This window comes from Phocoena phocoena, chromosome 5 (assembly GCF_963924675.1).
Source record: "Phocoena phocoena chromosome 5, mPhoPho1.1, whole genome shotgun sequence".
NCBI lineage: Eukaryota > Metazoa > Chordata > Mammalia > Artiodactyla > Phocoenidae > Phocoena > Phocoena phocoena.
This window is the reverse complement of record NC_089223.1, coordinates 63,748,636-63,765,603: the sequence shown is the minus strand read 5'-3', so window position 1 is coordinate 63,765,603 and position 16,968 is coordinate 63,748,636. Positions and strand designations below refer to the sequence as shown.

Sequence of the window (16,968 nt, the reverse complement as noted above, 5' to 3'; positions counted from 1 at the left end):
AGTTGTTTACAATGCTTTGTTAGTTTCTGGTATACAGCAAAGTGATTCACTAATACATATATGCATATATATATATACACACATATATACTTTTTCATATTCTTTCCATTATGTTTTATAACAAGATAGTGATTATAGTTCTCTGTGCTATACAGTAGGACCTTGTTGTTTATTTTATATATAGTAGTTTGTATCTGCTATTCCCAAACTCCTAATTTACCCCTTCCCCCTTCCCCCTTCCCCCTTCCCCCTTCCCCCTTCCCCTTTGTTAACCGTTAAGTTTGTTTTTTATGTTTGTGAGTATTAAACATAATTTTATATGCCCTGGGAAACCAAATAATCCACATGATTCACTTTATTGCCATATTTTCTTTTCTGTGGTGGTCTGGAACCAAACCCACAATATCTCCAAGGTAGGCCTGTACTTCAGATTATTTGTACTCCTTAGTGTAGAATTGCTGGAAATTACAGAGATTTTTGCTACCTATGTCATTGTTCTTCTCGTTCTTCTTTCAAAGAAATGTAAAATCAGAATATTTATATACAGAGTCTAAAAGGTGATGTCTGAAAAATGGTAAAAAAAAGTCAATATGGCCCAAGTAGGCTGTATCTACATGTTGAAGTCAGGTAATAAAGAACTTGGTATGATAACCAAGAGTGTCTGGATTTTATCTTATAAACATGGAGAACAAACAAAATTTTAACCAAGGGGGTGACTTCCTACCATGCCTCTTAGGAAGTGAACTCTCACAAAAATAGGGAAGGTGAATTTGGAGTCTTAAGAGACTGATGGCAGACAATGGAGACAATGTGTCTGGAGTGAAACAGTGGCAATGAACTTGGAGAACAGTGGTGAGATTTAGGAAACGTTTGTTACACAAAATCAAAACAAACTATGTAATAAGACCAAGAGCTGGCTGTTTGTCTGTTTAATTAAGGAATACCATTTAGGAAGAACTAAGGTAGAAGCTTCTTTTTCCGTTTTGTTTTTTTTTTTCCTTGCAAGGCACTACATAACATCCTATGAAGGAGAGCTACCTGAATGGAATGGCCTCTCCCCCTCTGGTTCATGTCTATGTTCAACTCCAAAGTACAAATACCATGGTATATTTCTGTCACCCAGAATTACTAGTCTACCCATTTCCGTTTTGTGTCCAGATGATTGGAGCTGCATTTAGTCCATTTTGCTTTTTCCTTCAAACTATAGCTATAACTCCCCTTTCCTTCCCTCACAGGATGCCCTTTCCAGTCTTATAAGACAGAGCTTTCAGTGCCCTCCCTTGGATCCCCTACTGGGCAGCTCCTTGGGCGTTTTCTCTGCTATACTAATACCCTTTTCTCTTACCCAACCTGCTACTTCCCTCACCTAGGAATAATCCAGTTCACTGTGTTATAGGAATGGGTTGTGGAGAATTTTCTCTTTACCTTGTTATAGGAATGGGTTGTGGAGAATTTTCTCTTTACCTTTGTTTGTCTGTAAACAGAGACAGGTAATAATGGGGGGATTGCAGGATTCCATAACTTTTTTTGCTCTGACAAATATCAGACTTGTCTGAGGAAGGTGTGTCAGTCACATTCTCCATATCAGTATACATCAGTAAACATTAGAACTATGAGTTCAAGCTGTCAGGTTCACATCCAAAGCTGAACCCAATACAAACATAATACCAAGAACTGTATGGAAATAAAGTCGCCTTGTCCAAACCTCATGCAACTTTTGATATGTTTAATAGAGATCTTGCTGTCCCTTTAATCACATCAAGTTGTTTCCCTTAACATGAAGACATTTAAGAAGCTGATACTCAGATAGATAAAGCATATATTCCTTTTCATCCACCTGGTGGGCCCATTTTCTCTTTCCCTTCCTGAGTTAGGCATTTTTCATCAAATTTCAGTGCCACCAAACAGTCTTTTCTATATCAAGCACAGTCTCTAATTGTCCAAATAGAGGATCTTTGGTCTAGTCTCTTGGTGCAGCAGCAGAGGACAATAGCCCTAATCCTTACCACTGCTAGCTATGAGCCTCTCAACATTTAGATTTCTGCAGCTGAAAATACCGTCAGACTGTTTTCATTTCACCTTAGTCTTTAGTTATTCTGTGTACCTTCTTTAAAACTAGAGGGTTATGTACGTATCCAGGATCAAATAAATGCATTAGCTGATTTTCCTGGGAAGAGCCCATAAGCTCTAGTTAGAGTTATTATTATGGCAATAAGTATCAGCTTTTATAGTAGAGTGTGTTTGTATATTCAGAAAACCAAATATAACTGGTCTCCTTTGAGAAGTATTTATTTGTTAAGGGAATTGAGAGCCATTTTAGATAAGGCTCATAGATTCCTTAGGATGCCTAAGAATTATCTTCTGGGCATGTCTAACATTTTTTTCTACCAAGACAGGAAGAGGAGCCAGGGCCCTAAGTAAAGACAGCTGAGCTCATGGAACTGGACTTAGAAGGGCCAAGGGACCTAGGACCACCAGATATAAATCATCATCCTTTTGCAGAAATGTGACAGAAAAGCCAGTCCTTATCCCTATTCCCCTCTCTCAGTTATCAAGAGATGATACTTTCTCAGTTAGTGGTGGGTCATAACCATAGAGTCTTGGAGACATCTGAAATAAAACAGGGATACCAAAAAAAAATCCAGCGATACTGGGCTTCCCTGGTGGCGCAGTGGTTAAGAATCCGCCTGCCAGTGCAGGAGACAGGTTCGAGCCCTGGTCCGAGAAGATCCCACATGCCGCGGAGCAACTAAGCCCGTGCACCACAACTACTGGGCCTGCACTCTAGAGCCTGCAAGCCACAACTACTGAAGCCCGTGCGCCTAAAGCCCATGCTCCGCAACAAGAGAAGCCACTGCAATGAGAAGCCTGCTCACTGCAATGAAGAGTAGCCCCACTCTCTGCAACTAAGAAAGCCCATGGGCAGCAACAAAGACCCAACGCAGCCAAAAATAATTAATTTAAAAAAAACAGGGATACCATATCAATCTCTCTTTCTTCTAAGAGGCCATTAAAATTCCAAACCTATGCCTCTTAGATAGAGCTTCAGCTCCATTTTACAACTTGAACACTTCTTATGAATAAAGGACCCTTTATGATGCTGTCTTTGTTTAAAATATACTCTATCATGAAGAGAAGTAATTACTTTTGCCCCCTAAGATGAGAGCATGTATACATCCATGTACTGTAATAAAACTCAGGAATTTGAGGCTCAGAGAGATGGTCTTATCCAGCCACGTGGCTGGTAAGTGGAGAGCTAGATTTTGATTCTAAGTTTTATTGCTTCACTCTCTGGTGGGAAGTCATCACTTCCCTTTGCTTTTTGCTTATAGCACTTTCGAAGCTAAGAAATTAGCTCATCCTAGCAACTTACTTCTCAACAGGTTCTCAAATTTTCCTTTCCAAACACCATGATGACAAATAATATGATAGTCACTCCACTGTTCTTTCCTATGAACTTTATACCTCAGTTCTTTCATTTAGAAGACCTTTATCTTAGCAGCAATCCTTCTGTCAGAAAGTTACTGCCGAGGTCTGTGTGGAATCTCTATTATTCCCTTGCCTGCCTACACTAGAATATGAAAAGGCAAAGCTATTTTTAAGACTCACTAAGGGCCTCCTTTATATGTATAATCAATCAAGATGTTATCCTGCCTTCATTTATCAACCCTACTTTCATTAGGAATTAACCCTGCTAATGAACTTAGATGTAAAAAATCTTTACATTTCTACTTAGGATTTCAAGCACTGCCAACTACTCAGTGTCCTTCAGTAGGAACTCTGGGAGCCATTCCATTTTTGAAAGGATTCTTTATAGCTTACTGGCAGACATTTTCCCTTCCACATGGAAGATGTCCTGTGCTCTTTGTAGTAGGCAGTGTGATGTAGTAGAAAAACATTGATATCAGGGTAGACTAAACTGGATTTATATATTTTCTTTGCCTTAATAGCTTTGCCATCTTGAACAAGTTATTATTTGTTTCTATAATATCAATATAATGGTTCTAATTATGGAACTGTCCTAGGAATAAATGAGGTAACGTCTGTCAATTATCAGTACGGTGAATATTAGCTTTCTTTTTTCTCCACTCCGTGTAGTTATATCCCTCAGAGTCATAGTTGTAGCTTTTACAAGCAGCTTGAATACAGTGAGTCACCTGGACCTCACAGATGATTCTATGAAGTAAAATTGCTTGAACCGAGAGTCTTTCTGACTTGGTTTTATTTGGTTGTGCAATTCTAAAGAAGTCAGCCTCACCTTGACTTCCCTCCCTGCCTCTGGGTCATCATTCATTTGCTATTAGAGCAGTCAGGGTCATGTCTTTTGTGTTTCAGAATATCTCAGTGTTGCATGTAAAACTTTTTCATTTCTGTGGGAGATGTCCCATCTTACTAGTGGTTTCAGAATCCAACCTCCTCCCTATTAGGCAATTCTAAACTAAGCCACCTTTAGTATCTTCTACTATCTCATCTTCAAACAAACCCTAAAAGGAACCTGTGGAAGTCCCCAATAAATAGCCTAATGTGAGAGCCATGTTTTTCCAGCACGGCCAGACTAAGAATTCCTAGGCCAGGACTAAAAGCTTCCAAAGACCCTAGATGACATGAGAGCAAATTCTTGTTACTTCTGAAAAAAAATTAATCTTACTGATCAGTAAGGGATTTGTCTGAAATTGTCTTTATTTTTGCTGTATGTCTTTTTTTTTTGCTTCCTGAAACCAATCTTTAGTCTTAAATCCTCATTGCACTACAGTAAATACCTATTTCCCTCTTTACTATGACCTCCTGTTGACTACCTATCAAAAAAAGTCAGAATGGGAAGCAGAATTCAAAGCTTCCTGGTCAGGATGGTCAGGATGTTGAAGTGCTAGGCCATTCTGTAAAAGCAAGACTTTTCCTTTGCCTTGACTATTGAAAGTAGATTTTAAGAGAAAGAAAGAGGGTTGTTATTAGGAAACTGAGAGAAGCTTTAAAACTACTAGGAAGCCTCTAGAAAAAAGTATGCAATTAATTTGATTTTTACACCGTATTATTTTGAGGAAGATGGAACAGTTTTGAAGAAAGGAATAATATATATAGTATATTGCCATTGATTATACTGGAAGAGCTTTAAAATAAGGAATAAAAGAAACTTTAAAAATAAGAAAAATATTTTTTAAGATCTTTCATTTAAAAAAAATTATTTCTACCAGAGATAAAGAATACCATTTGTTTTTATCCACTGACCCTTTAGGCTAGTAAATGAGCAGCTACAGCGGTCACTTGAGGACCATCAGCACCAACTTTCCATGAAAAGAAGTGAACTTGAATCAGCACAAGCACAAGTTAAAATACTGGAGGAAAAAATAGGTAAGTATTCTTCAATTTTGTTTTTGCGAATCCTAATTTACTTTGTCTAACAAACATTTCTTTTTCATTTATAGATAAACTACACTTCAAGATGACTTCACAGAATGAAGAGGCTCATGTAATGAAAAAGACCATTGGTGTTATTGATAAAGAAAAAGACATTCTTCAGGAGACTGTAGATGAGAAGACAGAAAAGATTGCAAACTTGCATGAAAACCTAGCTAATAAAGTATGTGACTGTTAAGTAATGTTATCCAGCATCTGAACAGAAAAGCTTATTTTATTCTCTGTTTTAGATATGCAGTTCTTATTGCCTGTGTACAAGCTCCTAAGACCCAAAGCCGTATCTTCTAATGTGTTTAAATTTCATTTTATACCAATAATTTGAATCTTTCAAAGTTCTATTTCTAGAAGACAGTTTTATCATATATGATTATAGCAAACTGAAGGAACAATTCAAATTCTTAGTGGGTAGAAATATGCCAATATATGAAATATAATTCGTACATGGAAATATGTTTACTTGGAGGTTTCTTTTATAATATAATTTATATAATTGGATTTAAACTATATAAATGTGATATTGTATCAATTCAAATGAAGACATTTCTATATGAATGGTTTAGAATCTTACATATTTTTATAATTTCTATAGGAAAAAGCTATTACTCAGATGAAGATAACAGTCTCAGAGTATGAATCTTCTATGAAGTAAGTAATCAATGGAACGGCATCCAGTTTTGTTTTGTTTTTGCGGTACGCGGGCCTCTCACTGTTGTGGCCTCTCCCGTTGCGGAGCACAGGCTCCGGACGCACAGGCTCAGCGGCCATGGCTCACGGGCCCAGCCGCTCCGTGGCATGTGGGTTCTTCCCGGACTGGGGCACGAACTCGTGTCCCCTGCATCGGCAGGCGGACTCTCAACCACTGCGCCACCAGGGAAGCCCCGGCATCCAGTTTTTTTAGAAATTTTCAGTGAATGCAGCTTTATCTATTTGAATAGCAATCTGGCAATAGGAAAATTTCTTTTTCAATTTTCCTGTTTTTATCAGTAGCAGTTATTTTCTCAGTCTCCTGCATGGAAATGTTATCCTCTTTAACTTTCTTCCCTCCTCTGTCATCCACATCTAAACAATTATGTCTTACTAATTATTCTTATACATACCTACTTGCTCCTTATTTCTACTGTAATTACCCTGTGCAGGCCCTAATCATTAAAACTTAGATTACCCTAGTAGCCAGTGTTGAATTATTCCACATCTAAACCTTTTTGAACATTGTTACAAGACTTTACATTTTATGTCTGGTCTCTACTTCAAGACAAACGTCACTAATTGTATTTATTTTATACACCCTTACATATTATATAATAGTGGGGACTTAAACATTATATAAGTGTTTGCCAATTGAATCGTTTATGTTCTGCTCCTAACACTTGAAAGTCTTCTGTTTTTACTTGACTTTTAGAATAATAAATTTATTTTATGACTTTATTTGCACATAATGATTGGTAGAGATCTAAAATATCTGCTTCACCTAATTAATCAGTATCTTAATTCAGTAGTTGTAATTTCTTTTTTTTAATTTTATTGCAGTATGGTTGATTTATAATGTGTTAATTTCTGCTATACAGCAAAGTGATTCAGTTATATATATATATTCTTTATCATATTATTTTCCATTATTTTTTTTGGCTGCATTGGGTCTTCGTTGCTGCGCGCAGGCTTTCTCTAGTTGCGGTGAGCGGGGGTTACTCTTCGTTGGCAGTGCGCAGGCTTCTCATTGTGGTGGCTTCTGTTGTTGTGGAGCACAGGCTCTAGGTGCGTGGGCTTCAGTAGTTGCAGTGCGTAGGCTCTAGGGCACGCGGGCTTCAGTAGTTGTGGCACGCGGGCTCTGGAGCGCAGGCTCAATAGTTGTGGGCCACAAGCGTAGTTGTTCTGAGGCATGTGGGATCTTCCCGGACCAGGGATTGAACCTGTGTCCCCTGCATTGGCAGGCAGATTCTTAACCACTGCACCACCAGGGAAGTCTCCCATTATGGTTTATTATAGGATATTGAACATAGTTCCCTGTGTTATATAGTAGGACTTGTTGTTTATCCATTCTATAATACTAGTTTGCATCTGCTAATCCCAAACTCCCAATCCTTTCCTCCTCCAGCCCCCTCCCCATTGGCAACCACAATCTCTGTCTGTGAGTCTGTTTCTGTTTCTTCAATATGTTCATTTGTGTCATATTTTAGATTCCACATATAAGTGATACCATATGGTATTTGTCTTTCTCTTTCTGACTTATTCGTTCAGTATGATAATCTCTAGGTCCCTCCATGTTGCTGCAAATGGCTTTATTTCATTCTTTTTAATGGCTGAGTAGTATTCCATTGTATATATGTACCACATCTTCTTTATAGATTTCACTGTCAGTGGACATTTAGGTTGCTTCCATGTCTTGGCTATTGTAAATAATGCTGCTATGAACATAGGGGCGTGTGTATCTTTTCAAATTATACTTTTGTCTGGGTATAGGCCCAGGTGTGGGATTGCTGGATCATATGGTAACTCTCTTTTTTAAGGAACCTCCATACTGTTCTCCATAGTGGCTGTATCAATTTACATTCCCACCAACAGTGTAGGAGGGTTCCCTTTTCTCCACACCCTCTCCAGCATTTGTTATTTGTAGACTTTTTTTTCTTTTTTGCGGTACGCGGGCCTCTCACTGTTGTGGCCTCTCCCGTTCCGGAGCACAGGCTCCAGACGCACAGGCTCAGTGGCCATGGCTCACAGGCCCAGCTGCTCCGCGGCATGTGGGATCCTCCCGGACCGGGGCACGAACCCGTGTCCCCTGCATCGGCAGGCGGACTCTCAACCGCTGTGCCACCAGGGAAGCCCTATTTGTAGACTTTTTAATGTTTGCCATTCTGACTGGTGTGAGGTGGTACCTCATTGTAGTTTTGATTTGCATTTCTCTAATAATTAGCAATGTTGAGCATCTTTTCATGTGCCTATTGGCCATCTGCATTTCTTCTTTGGAGAAATGTCCATTTAGGTCTTCTGTCCAGTTTTTGCTTGGGTTGTTTGTTTTTTTGTTATTGAGTTGTGTGAGCTGTTGGTATACACCCTTGTTGGTTGCATCATTTACAAATATTTTCTCCCAGTCCATAGGTTGAGTAGTTGTAGTTTCTTACATTCCTAGTATACTTAAATCAGAGTACAACAGTTAAATGAACTAAATTTTCCAAAAAGCTTTATTATTGCTACACCACCCATGTAACAGCCACCTAAAGGAAACATTGATTAATCGGGACCGTGAGATAAGCAGCCTCCGGCGCCAGCTTGATGCAGCTCACAAGGAACTTGATGAAGTAGGAAGATCTAAAGAAATGTCTTTTAAGGAAAACAGAAGATTACAGGATGATCTGGCTACAGTAGCAAGAGAAAACCAGGTATGAGGACAAAGCATAAACTTTGATAGTTTTATAGTATACAGTTATACAATATATTCATAGTTTGCTAAATTTTAAAGCTTTAAGTATGCTTTCTAAATTTTAATTATATAAATATCAACAACAAAAGAAATAATTCTTTAAGGAGAATAGTGTTTATAAGGGTATCTTAAAATGTGGTTTAGAATGCTGCGGTATATTACAGGGTGTGTAATGGGTACAACTGTAGTCCCCTCACCATTGTGGTCTTTGTTGCAAGGAATCCTGAAGCTGGGAGCATGGTGTTCTCTATGGCAGAAATCGGTGTTACTCTACTGGGTGAGGACCTCAGCATCACTCCCAGGGCAAAGTTGCTGTGTTTTAAAGACCCATGATAGATTTTAATTATTCGTACTTACTTCCAGTGGCTTAGAGATATGCCTGTAAGTTAATTAATGAATATTTTAGAATGGCAAATACTAAAAGGTATTGGTTTTGTTTGTGCTGGTTTATTAAAGGATTACACCAAGAAAACCAATAATTTTCTTATTTTAAATATTTTATTTTTAAAAATTATTCATTATAGAGTATATTGCTGATATATAAATTTTTTTAAATGTCAACCCCTGAGCGTAGCTAGCCCTTAGTTTAAATACCAGATATGTGGTCACATATATTGTGGGAGATATATGGTAATATTTGCTTAAAAAAGTCAAGATCAGTCCAGAAAAACATGTGAAAATAACGGTCAGGAACAGTTTTCCTTTTTTCCTACTCTCACTTATTCCCCAAATTCAGAAAGAGCTATTTGAACATAAATAGAACTCATTAGGTGCTACATTCATTTTAGATTTGTCTTCAATTTTCTGATTTATAGCAAATTTCATTGGAATTAGAAGCAGCAGTGCAAGAAAAAGAAGAAATGAAGAGTAGAGTTCATAATTACATAACTGAAGTGTCACGATGGGAGAGCTTAATGGCTTCTAAGGTGAAAAAACATTGTTTAGGTTGGATTTAAGACTGATTTTTTTTTTAACTTTTTCATGTTTCTTTATTCTGTCTCCTCTATTAGATATTAACATATGAAAGTGGAGATCTTGCCTACTGTCTTTGTATATTTTCTTACAGATCTTACTTAGTATAGTGTCTGCACAGATAGCTTATGCTTCCTAAATTAAAACAAAAATCCCAGTGTGTGTATATGTTTATGACATGGGTATTCCAGTGAGTAATGATGACTAATTTAGAAACAATTTAATTGTGGTTAAACCAGGAAAGAGAAAATCAAGATTTGTTAGATAGATTTCAGATGCTTCATGACCGTGCTGAAGACTGGGAGGTCAAAGCCCATCAAGCTGAGGGAGAAAGCAGCTCAGTTCGACTGGAACTTCTTTCTATTGACACCGAGAGGAGGCACCTTCGAGAAAGAGTGGAGCTACTAGAAAAAGAAATTCAGGAGGTAATATATTCATTTGTCTTGCACAGACAGAATTTAGTAAAACAGAAAACATTCAAAGGCACTTTATTGAAGTGAGGTTTAAGCATTGGTAAAAATCAAGTTCAGTGGTAATCTGTCATTCTGATAATTTGCTTAGGAGAGCCCCATTACTTTTATATTATAAGTAAAATATACATAATATCAAATTTACCATTATAACCATTTTTAAGTATACAGTGGCAGTTAGTACATGCATATTGTTGTGCAACTATCACCACCATCCTTCTCCAGAACTTTTTCATCTTCCCCAGTTAAAACTCTGTACCCATTAAATACTAACTAGCTCCTCATTCTCCCCTCCCCCAGCCACTGACAACCACCATTCTACTTTCTCTCTATGAATTTGACTACTCCATGTCCCTCTTATAAGTGGAGTCATACAATATTTGTCTTTTTGTGACTGAATTATTTTACTTAGGCCCAAGGTTCACTTAAATCTCAAGGTTCACCCATGTTGTAGCATGTGTCAGAATTTCATTCCTTTTTAAGGCTGAATAATATCCCACTGTATGCATATACCACATTCTAAACATTCATCTGTCAATGAACATTTGGTTTGTTTCCATCTTTGGCTATTGAAAATAATGCTGCTATGAACTTGGATGTACAATATCTATTCAAGTCTTTATTTTCAGTTCTTTAGGATATATCCAGACATGGAATTACTGGATCATGTTGTAATTTTATGTTTAATTTTTTGAATAACCACCATACAGTTTTTCACAGGGGCTGCACCATTTTACATTCCCACCTGCAATGTTAGGCTTCCAGTTCCTCCACATCTTCACCAACACTTGTTATTTTCTGGGGTTTTTTGTTTTGTTTTTTTTTAATAATGGCCATCCCAATGGGAGTGAAGTGGTATTTCATTTTGGTTTTGACTTGTATTTTCTTAATGATTAGTGATGTTGAGCATATTTTGTGTGTTTATTGGCCATTTGTATAGTTTCTTTGGAGAAATATCTATTCAAATCCTTTGCCTAGTTTTTTTTTTTTTTTCGGTACGCGGGCCTCTCACTGTTGTGGCCTCTCCCGCTGCAGAGCACAGGCTCCAGACGTGCAGGCTCAGCGGCCATGACTCACGGGCCCAGCCACTCCACGGCATGTGGGATCTTCCCGGACCGGGGCACGAACCCATGTCCCCTGCATCGGCAGGCAGAGTCTCAACCACTGCGCCACCAGGGAAGCCCCTTTGCCTAGTTTTTAATCAGGTTGTTTTCTGTTGTTGTTGAGTTGTAGGACTTGTTTGTATATTCTGGATTTCAATCCCTTATTAGATATGTGATTTGTGAATATTTTCTCCTATCTCATGGCTTACCTTGTCACTCAGTTTTATCCTTTGATGCACAAGAGTTTTAAATTTTGATGAAGTCCAATTTATCTATTTTTTTCTTCTTGCCTGTATTTTTGGTGTCATATCTAAGAAATCATTGCTAAATCCAACATAATGAAGCTTTTCCCCTGTTTTTTCTATGCGTTTTATAGTTTTAGCTCTTATGTTGAGGTCTTTGATCCATTTTGAGTTAATTTTTATACATGATATAAGGTAAGGTTCCAACTTCATTCTTTTGCATGTGGATTTAAATAAGCTTTTGTCATAAAGACAGTCTAATAAAAGTCTCTTAGGGCTTCCCTGGTGGCGCAGTGGTTGAGAGTCCGCCTAACGATGCGGGGGACACGGGTTCGTGTCCCGGTCCGGGAGGATCCCACATGCTGTGGAGCAGCTGGGCCCTTGAGCCATGGCCACTGAGCCTGCGTGTCTGGAGCCTGTGCTCCGCAACGGGAGAGGTCACAATAGTGAGAGGCCCGCGTACTGCAAAAAAGAAGTCTCATATAAAATTTTGAGTTTAGTTAAAATATAGGGACCCTAAATAAGTTAGATTGATAAGGAACAGTTGGCTATTAGTTCTACTTTTGTTTTGTTTTGTTGGTATAGTATCGTAGTTGGTCTTTATTTTTTAGAAGAAAGTATTGATTATCTGTAGTGCGTAGAATTATGCACCCCTCCCCCCCAAAATATATTTAGGTCCTAGCTCCCAGTACCTGTGAATGTGACCTTATTTGGAAATAGCATCTTTGCAGATTTAATCAAGTTAAAATGAGGTGGGCTTCCCTGGTGGCACAGTGGTTGAGAATCCGCCTGCCAGTGCAGGGGACACGGGTTCGAGCCCTGGTCTGGGAAGATCCACATGCCGTGGAGCAACTAAGCCCGTGCGCAGAACTACTGAGCCTGTACTCTAGAGCCCACGAGCCACAACTACTGAAGCCCGTGCGCCTAGAGCCCGTGCTCCGCAACAAGAGAAGCCACCGCAATGAGAAGCCTGTGCACCGTAACGAAGACTAACCCCCGCTCGCCGCAACTGGAGAAAAGCCCGTGCACGGCAATGAAGACCCAATGCAGCCAAAAATAAATAAATATTTTTTAAAAAGGTTAAAATGAGGTGACACTGGGTAGGATAGACCCTAATCTGATAACTGGTGTCCTTGTAAAATAAGGGAGATTCAGACACAGAAGACACAGGGGAGAATGCCATATGAGGATAGAGGCAGAGATTGAAATGATGTGTCTACCAAGACAAGGAACCCCAAGGATTGCCAGCAATCACTTGAGCTGGGAGAGAGGTGTGGAAAAGATTCTCGTTCAGAACCTCCAGAAGGAACCGATCCTGCTGACATCTGGATTTCAGACTTGTGGCCTCCAGAACTGAGAGGGAATACATTTCTGTTGTTTTAAGCTATCTAGTTTCTGGTAATTTGTTATGGCAGCGTTAAGAAACTAGTACAGATTTTGGTACCAGGAAGTGGGGTGCTTTTGTAACAAACCTAAAAAGGGTCTTTGGAATTGGGTACAGGCTGGAAGGGTAATGGGTACAGGCTGGAAGAGTTTTGTAATGGGTACAGGCTGGAAGAGTTTTGAGGTGCCTGATAGAAAAGTCTAGACAACCTTGAAAAGTTTGTAGATAGAAAGATGGATATTAAAGGCAATTCTGGTGAGAACTCAGAAAAAAAGAGGAGGGCTTCCCTGGTGGCGCAGTGGTTGAGAGTCCGCCTGCCGATGCAGGGGACGCAGGTTTGTGCCCCGGTCTGGGAGGATTCCACATGCCACAGAGCGGCTGGGCCTGTGAGCCATGGCCGCTGGGCCTGCGCGTCCAGAGCTGTGCTCCACAGTGGGAGAAGCCACAGCAGTGAGAGGCCCGCGTACTGCAGAAAAAAAGAGGAAAGCTGTAGCAAAAACTTCTATTATTTACAAAATACATAAATTGTCATGAATGGAATTTGTCCAGAAATAAGAATGTTTCTTCTAGTGAGGTCTCAGATGGAATTGAGGAACATGTTATTGGACACTGGAGAAAAGGTAATTCTTATTATAAAATGGCAGAGGACTTGGCTGAATTATGGTATACTCTTAGGAAAGTAGAACTTATAAGTTATGAACTTGGATATTTAGCTGAGGAAATTTCCAAGCAAAGTATGAAAGGTGCACCTGGTTTCTCCTTGCTGCTTATAGTAAGATGTGAAGGAAAGAGACAGATTGAAGAAGGAATTGCTAAGCAAAAAAAGAGCTGGGACTTGATGATTTGGAAAAGTCTTAGCCTATCCAGATAGCGTGTTCTGGAGGCAGGGCCGAGAGTGTGGCTAGGCAAAGAGAGTAGGTGAGTGACTCATAGACCCAACCAATCACCTCAGCAGAAACACTGCCAGCTTGGGCTGAAAGGGACAGAAACAGGATACAAGGAAAGAAGGTTAAACTTCTTGCATCCTCCTAGCAGAAAACAGGCCACTAGAGTTATGAACATATGTTCTCCTTCAAGAAAAGGGAAGAATGAAGGTGGCTCAGAGATCAGCAGGGCTGCCAAGGGCAGCTCAAAAGCTGGCGGACCTGCTACGCTACCATAGGCCCAGGGGACTGGGCTATTTCTTCCTTGATTCCAGAAAGCAGCGCCACTGCCACTGTGAGCCAAGAGATGGGGCTATACCTGAGGGCTGAGAAGGTGGGGCTGCCCTAGCAGGTCCAGAGGACATAGTATCAAGACACAGATAATTATTTTTAGGCCTTGAAATCTAATGGAATTTGCCCTACTTGGCTGCAAGCTTACTTTGGACTAGTAACTCCTTTATTCCTTCTATTTTCTCCCTTTCAGAATGGGACCATTTTATGTGTTTTCCACCATTTTATTTCAGAGGGAGGTAACTTGTTTTCTAGTATCACAGGTCTGTGGAAGGAGAGGAATTTTGCCCCAGGAAGGACCATACCCAGAGTCTTACCCATTCTGACTTAGATAAGATTTTGGACTTAGAGTTGATGCTAGAATGTTGGGATAGAATGAATATATTTTGCACATGGGAAGGACATGAATTTGGGGGAGCCAGAGAGTTGATAGAATTATGGCCCCCCCCCCAAATATATTGAAATGCTAACCACCAGAACCTGTGAATGTGACCTTTTTGGAAATAGGACCTTTGCAGGTGTAATCAATTTAAGATGAGGTCATACTGGACTAGGGCAGGCCATAACCTAATGTTTGGTATCCTTATGAGATAAGAGAAATCTGGACACAGAAGACACAAGGAGAATGTCAAGTGAAGGTGAAGGCAGAGATTGGAGTTATGTGTCTACAAGGCAAGGAACACCAAGGATTGCCAGCAATCACCAGAAGTTTGGAGAGAGGCGTGGAACAGATTCTACCTCAGAACCTCCAGAAGAAGCCAACTCTGCCAGCATCTAAATTTCAGACTTGTAACCTCCAGAATTGTGAGGGAATAAATTTCTATTGTTTTAAGCCACCCAGCAATTTGCAGTAATTTGTTACAGCAGTCCTAGGAAAGGAATACACTACTTCTGTAAGTTTTTCTGTTAAGAGTATAATAACTAAAGGAATGTTTTTCAACCTTCAGAATAGTTCTCAGGAGAAACTATTCTTTAGTTCTTTTGTTCTTTGTCATTGTTCATGTTCTTATGTGGTATATAAGATTGACTTACATATTTATATTTCTTTGGGGGAATTTTGATTAATTAATTCATTAATATTTGGAAAATCCAAGTACTTTTCTACAATTGTTGAAATTTATTAAATCTTCAAAGCAGTGTATTAGATTTTTAATGTTGATTCATTTTAGTAAAGCTTGTTTAATAATTTAATTTTCAAATGTGGAATTCTTCCTAAATTCTAGAAGTAGAGTTTATATCTGTTTGTATTTATCACTCACATTTTAAATTGTGAAAAATTTTAAATGTGCATTACTTGGGACTTCCCTGGTGGCCCACGCAGTGGTTAAGAATCTGCAGGGGACATGGGTTCGAGCCCAGGAAGATCCCACATGCCACGGAGCAATGAAGCCCATGCACCACAACTACTGAGCCTGAGCGCTAGAGCCATGAGCCACAACTACTGAAACCTGCGCACCACAACTACTGAAGCCTGTGTGCTGCAACTACTGAAGCCCGCACGCCTAGAGCCCGTGCTCCGCAACAAGAGAAGCCACTGCAATGAGAAGCCCGCACACCGCAACGAAGAGTAGCCCCCACTCACCACAACTAGAGAAAGCCTGTGTGCAGCAACGAAGACCCAACGCAAGCAAAAATAAATTAATTAATTTTTTAAAATGTATATTACTTTAGGAAAGAAGTGTTTATCAGTATTTCAAATTTTGCTCGTCATTTCAGTTATTAAAATCTTATAGAGTATACTATTATTAGGTTAAATTAAATTTAAATATGAGTTTAGGTATATAGTTTTAAAGCAAACTCCATTTTTGAAATTCAGAATTTAAAGGCATTTGAGGAGTGATAAGTATATATGTTACTTTAAAAAGCATTATTATAAGAGTTTATAAAGGAAAAATTTAATATGACTTAAAAGGTCTCTCACGTTCACAACCCTAAAGCAGTAATTTTCATCTTTGCCTCTTCCAAATATATACATGAGGTACTTAGTTATCATGATTAATAATTAAACACAGTTTATTTTTTTAAGCATTAAATAGGCCATCTTTAAATAGCTTCCTGAGAGTATCTTAAAATTGCAAAATTTTTTAAATTGCAAAAATTGGCTTTTATAGTTATATAAAGGGACGTTGTAGTTACACAGATTCAAACCTTTAATATTACTGAGTTACTTTAACTTTTTACCTGTTTTCTTATTTTCAGCACATAAATGCACATCATGCTTATGAATCTCAGATCTCATCCATGGCAAAAGCCATGTCTAGATTAGAAGAAGAGCTGAGACACCAAGAAGATGAGAAAGCAGCAGTATTAAATGATCTGTCGTCTCTTAGAGACCTTTGCATTAAGCTTGATTCAGGCAAAGATATTATGACCCAGCAATTGAATTCCAAAAACCTTGAATTTGAGAGGGTAAGAACTTAAAAGATAATATTTTAGCATGTTGTTTTTTAATATATAAATTTACTTATTTTATTTATTTATTTTTAGCTGTATTGGGTCTTCATTGCTGCATGCAGCCTTTCTCTAGTTGTGGCGAGTGGGGGCTACTCTTTGTTGTGTGTGGGCTTCTCATTGCGGTGGCTTCTCTTGTTGCAGAGCATGGGCTCTAGGCATGTGGGCTTCAGTAGCTGTGGCACGTGGGCTTCAGTAGTTGTGGCTCACGGGCTCTAGAGCGCAGGCTCAGTAGTTGTGGCGCACGGGCTTAGTTGCTCCGAGGCATGTGGGATCTTCCCGGACCAGGGCTCGAACCTGTG

At 39.1% G+C, this 16,968-nt stretch overlaps 1 protein-coding gene across 1 annotated transcript in view; it reads left to right on the top strand.

The window, feature by feature from the left end:
• The window catches only part of CEP135 (centrosomal protein 135), a 68,208-nt gene that overhangs the window by 46,876 nt on the left and 4,364 nt on the right, over window positions 1-16,968 (top strand). Inside the window, exons 15-21 of the mRNA XM_065877903.1 lie at window positions 5,234-5,349; window positions 5,424-5,578; window positions 6,005-6,060; window positions 8,621-8,789; window positions 9,646-9,756; window positions 10,042-10,227; window positions 16,415-16,624. Of these exons, the coding sequence (XP_065733975.1) occupies window positions 5,234-5,349; window positions 5,424-5,578; window positions 6,005-6,060; window positions 8,621-8,789; window positions 9,646-9,756; window positions 10,042-10,227; window positions 16,415-16,624 (1,003 nt within the window). The remainder of the gene's footprint in view (window positions 1-5,233; window positions 5,350-5,423; window positions 5,579-6,004; window positions 6,061-8,620; window positions 8,790-9,645; window positions 9,757-10,041; window positions 10,228-16,414; window positions 16,625-16,968) is intronic.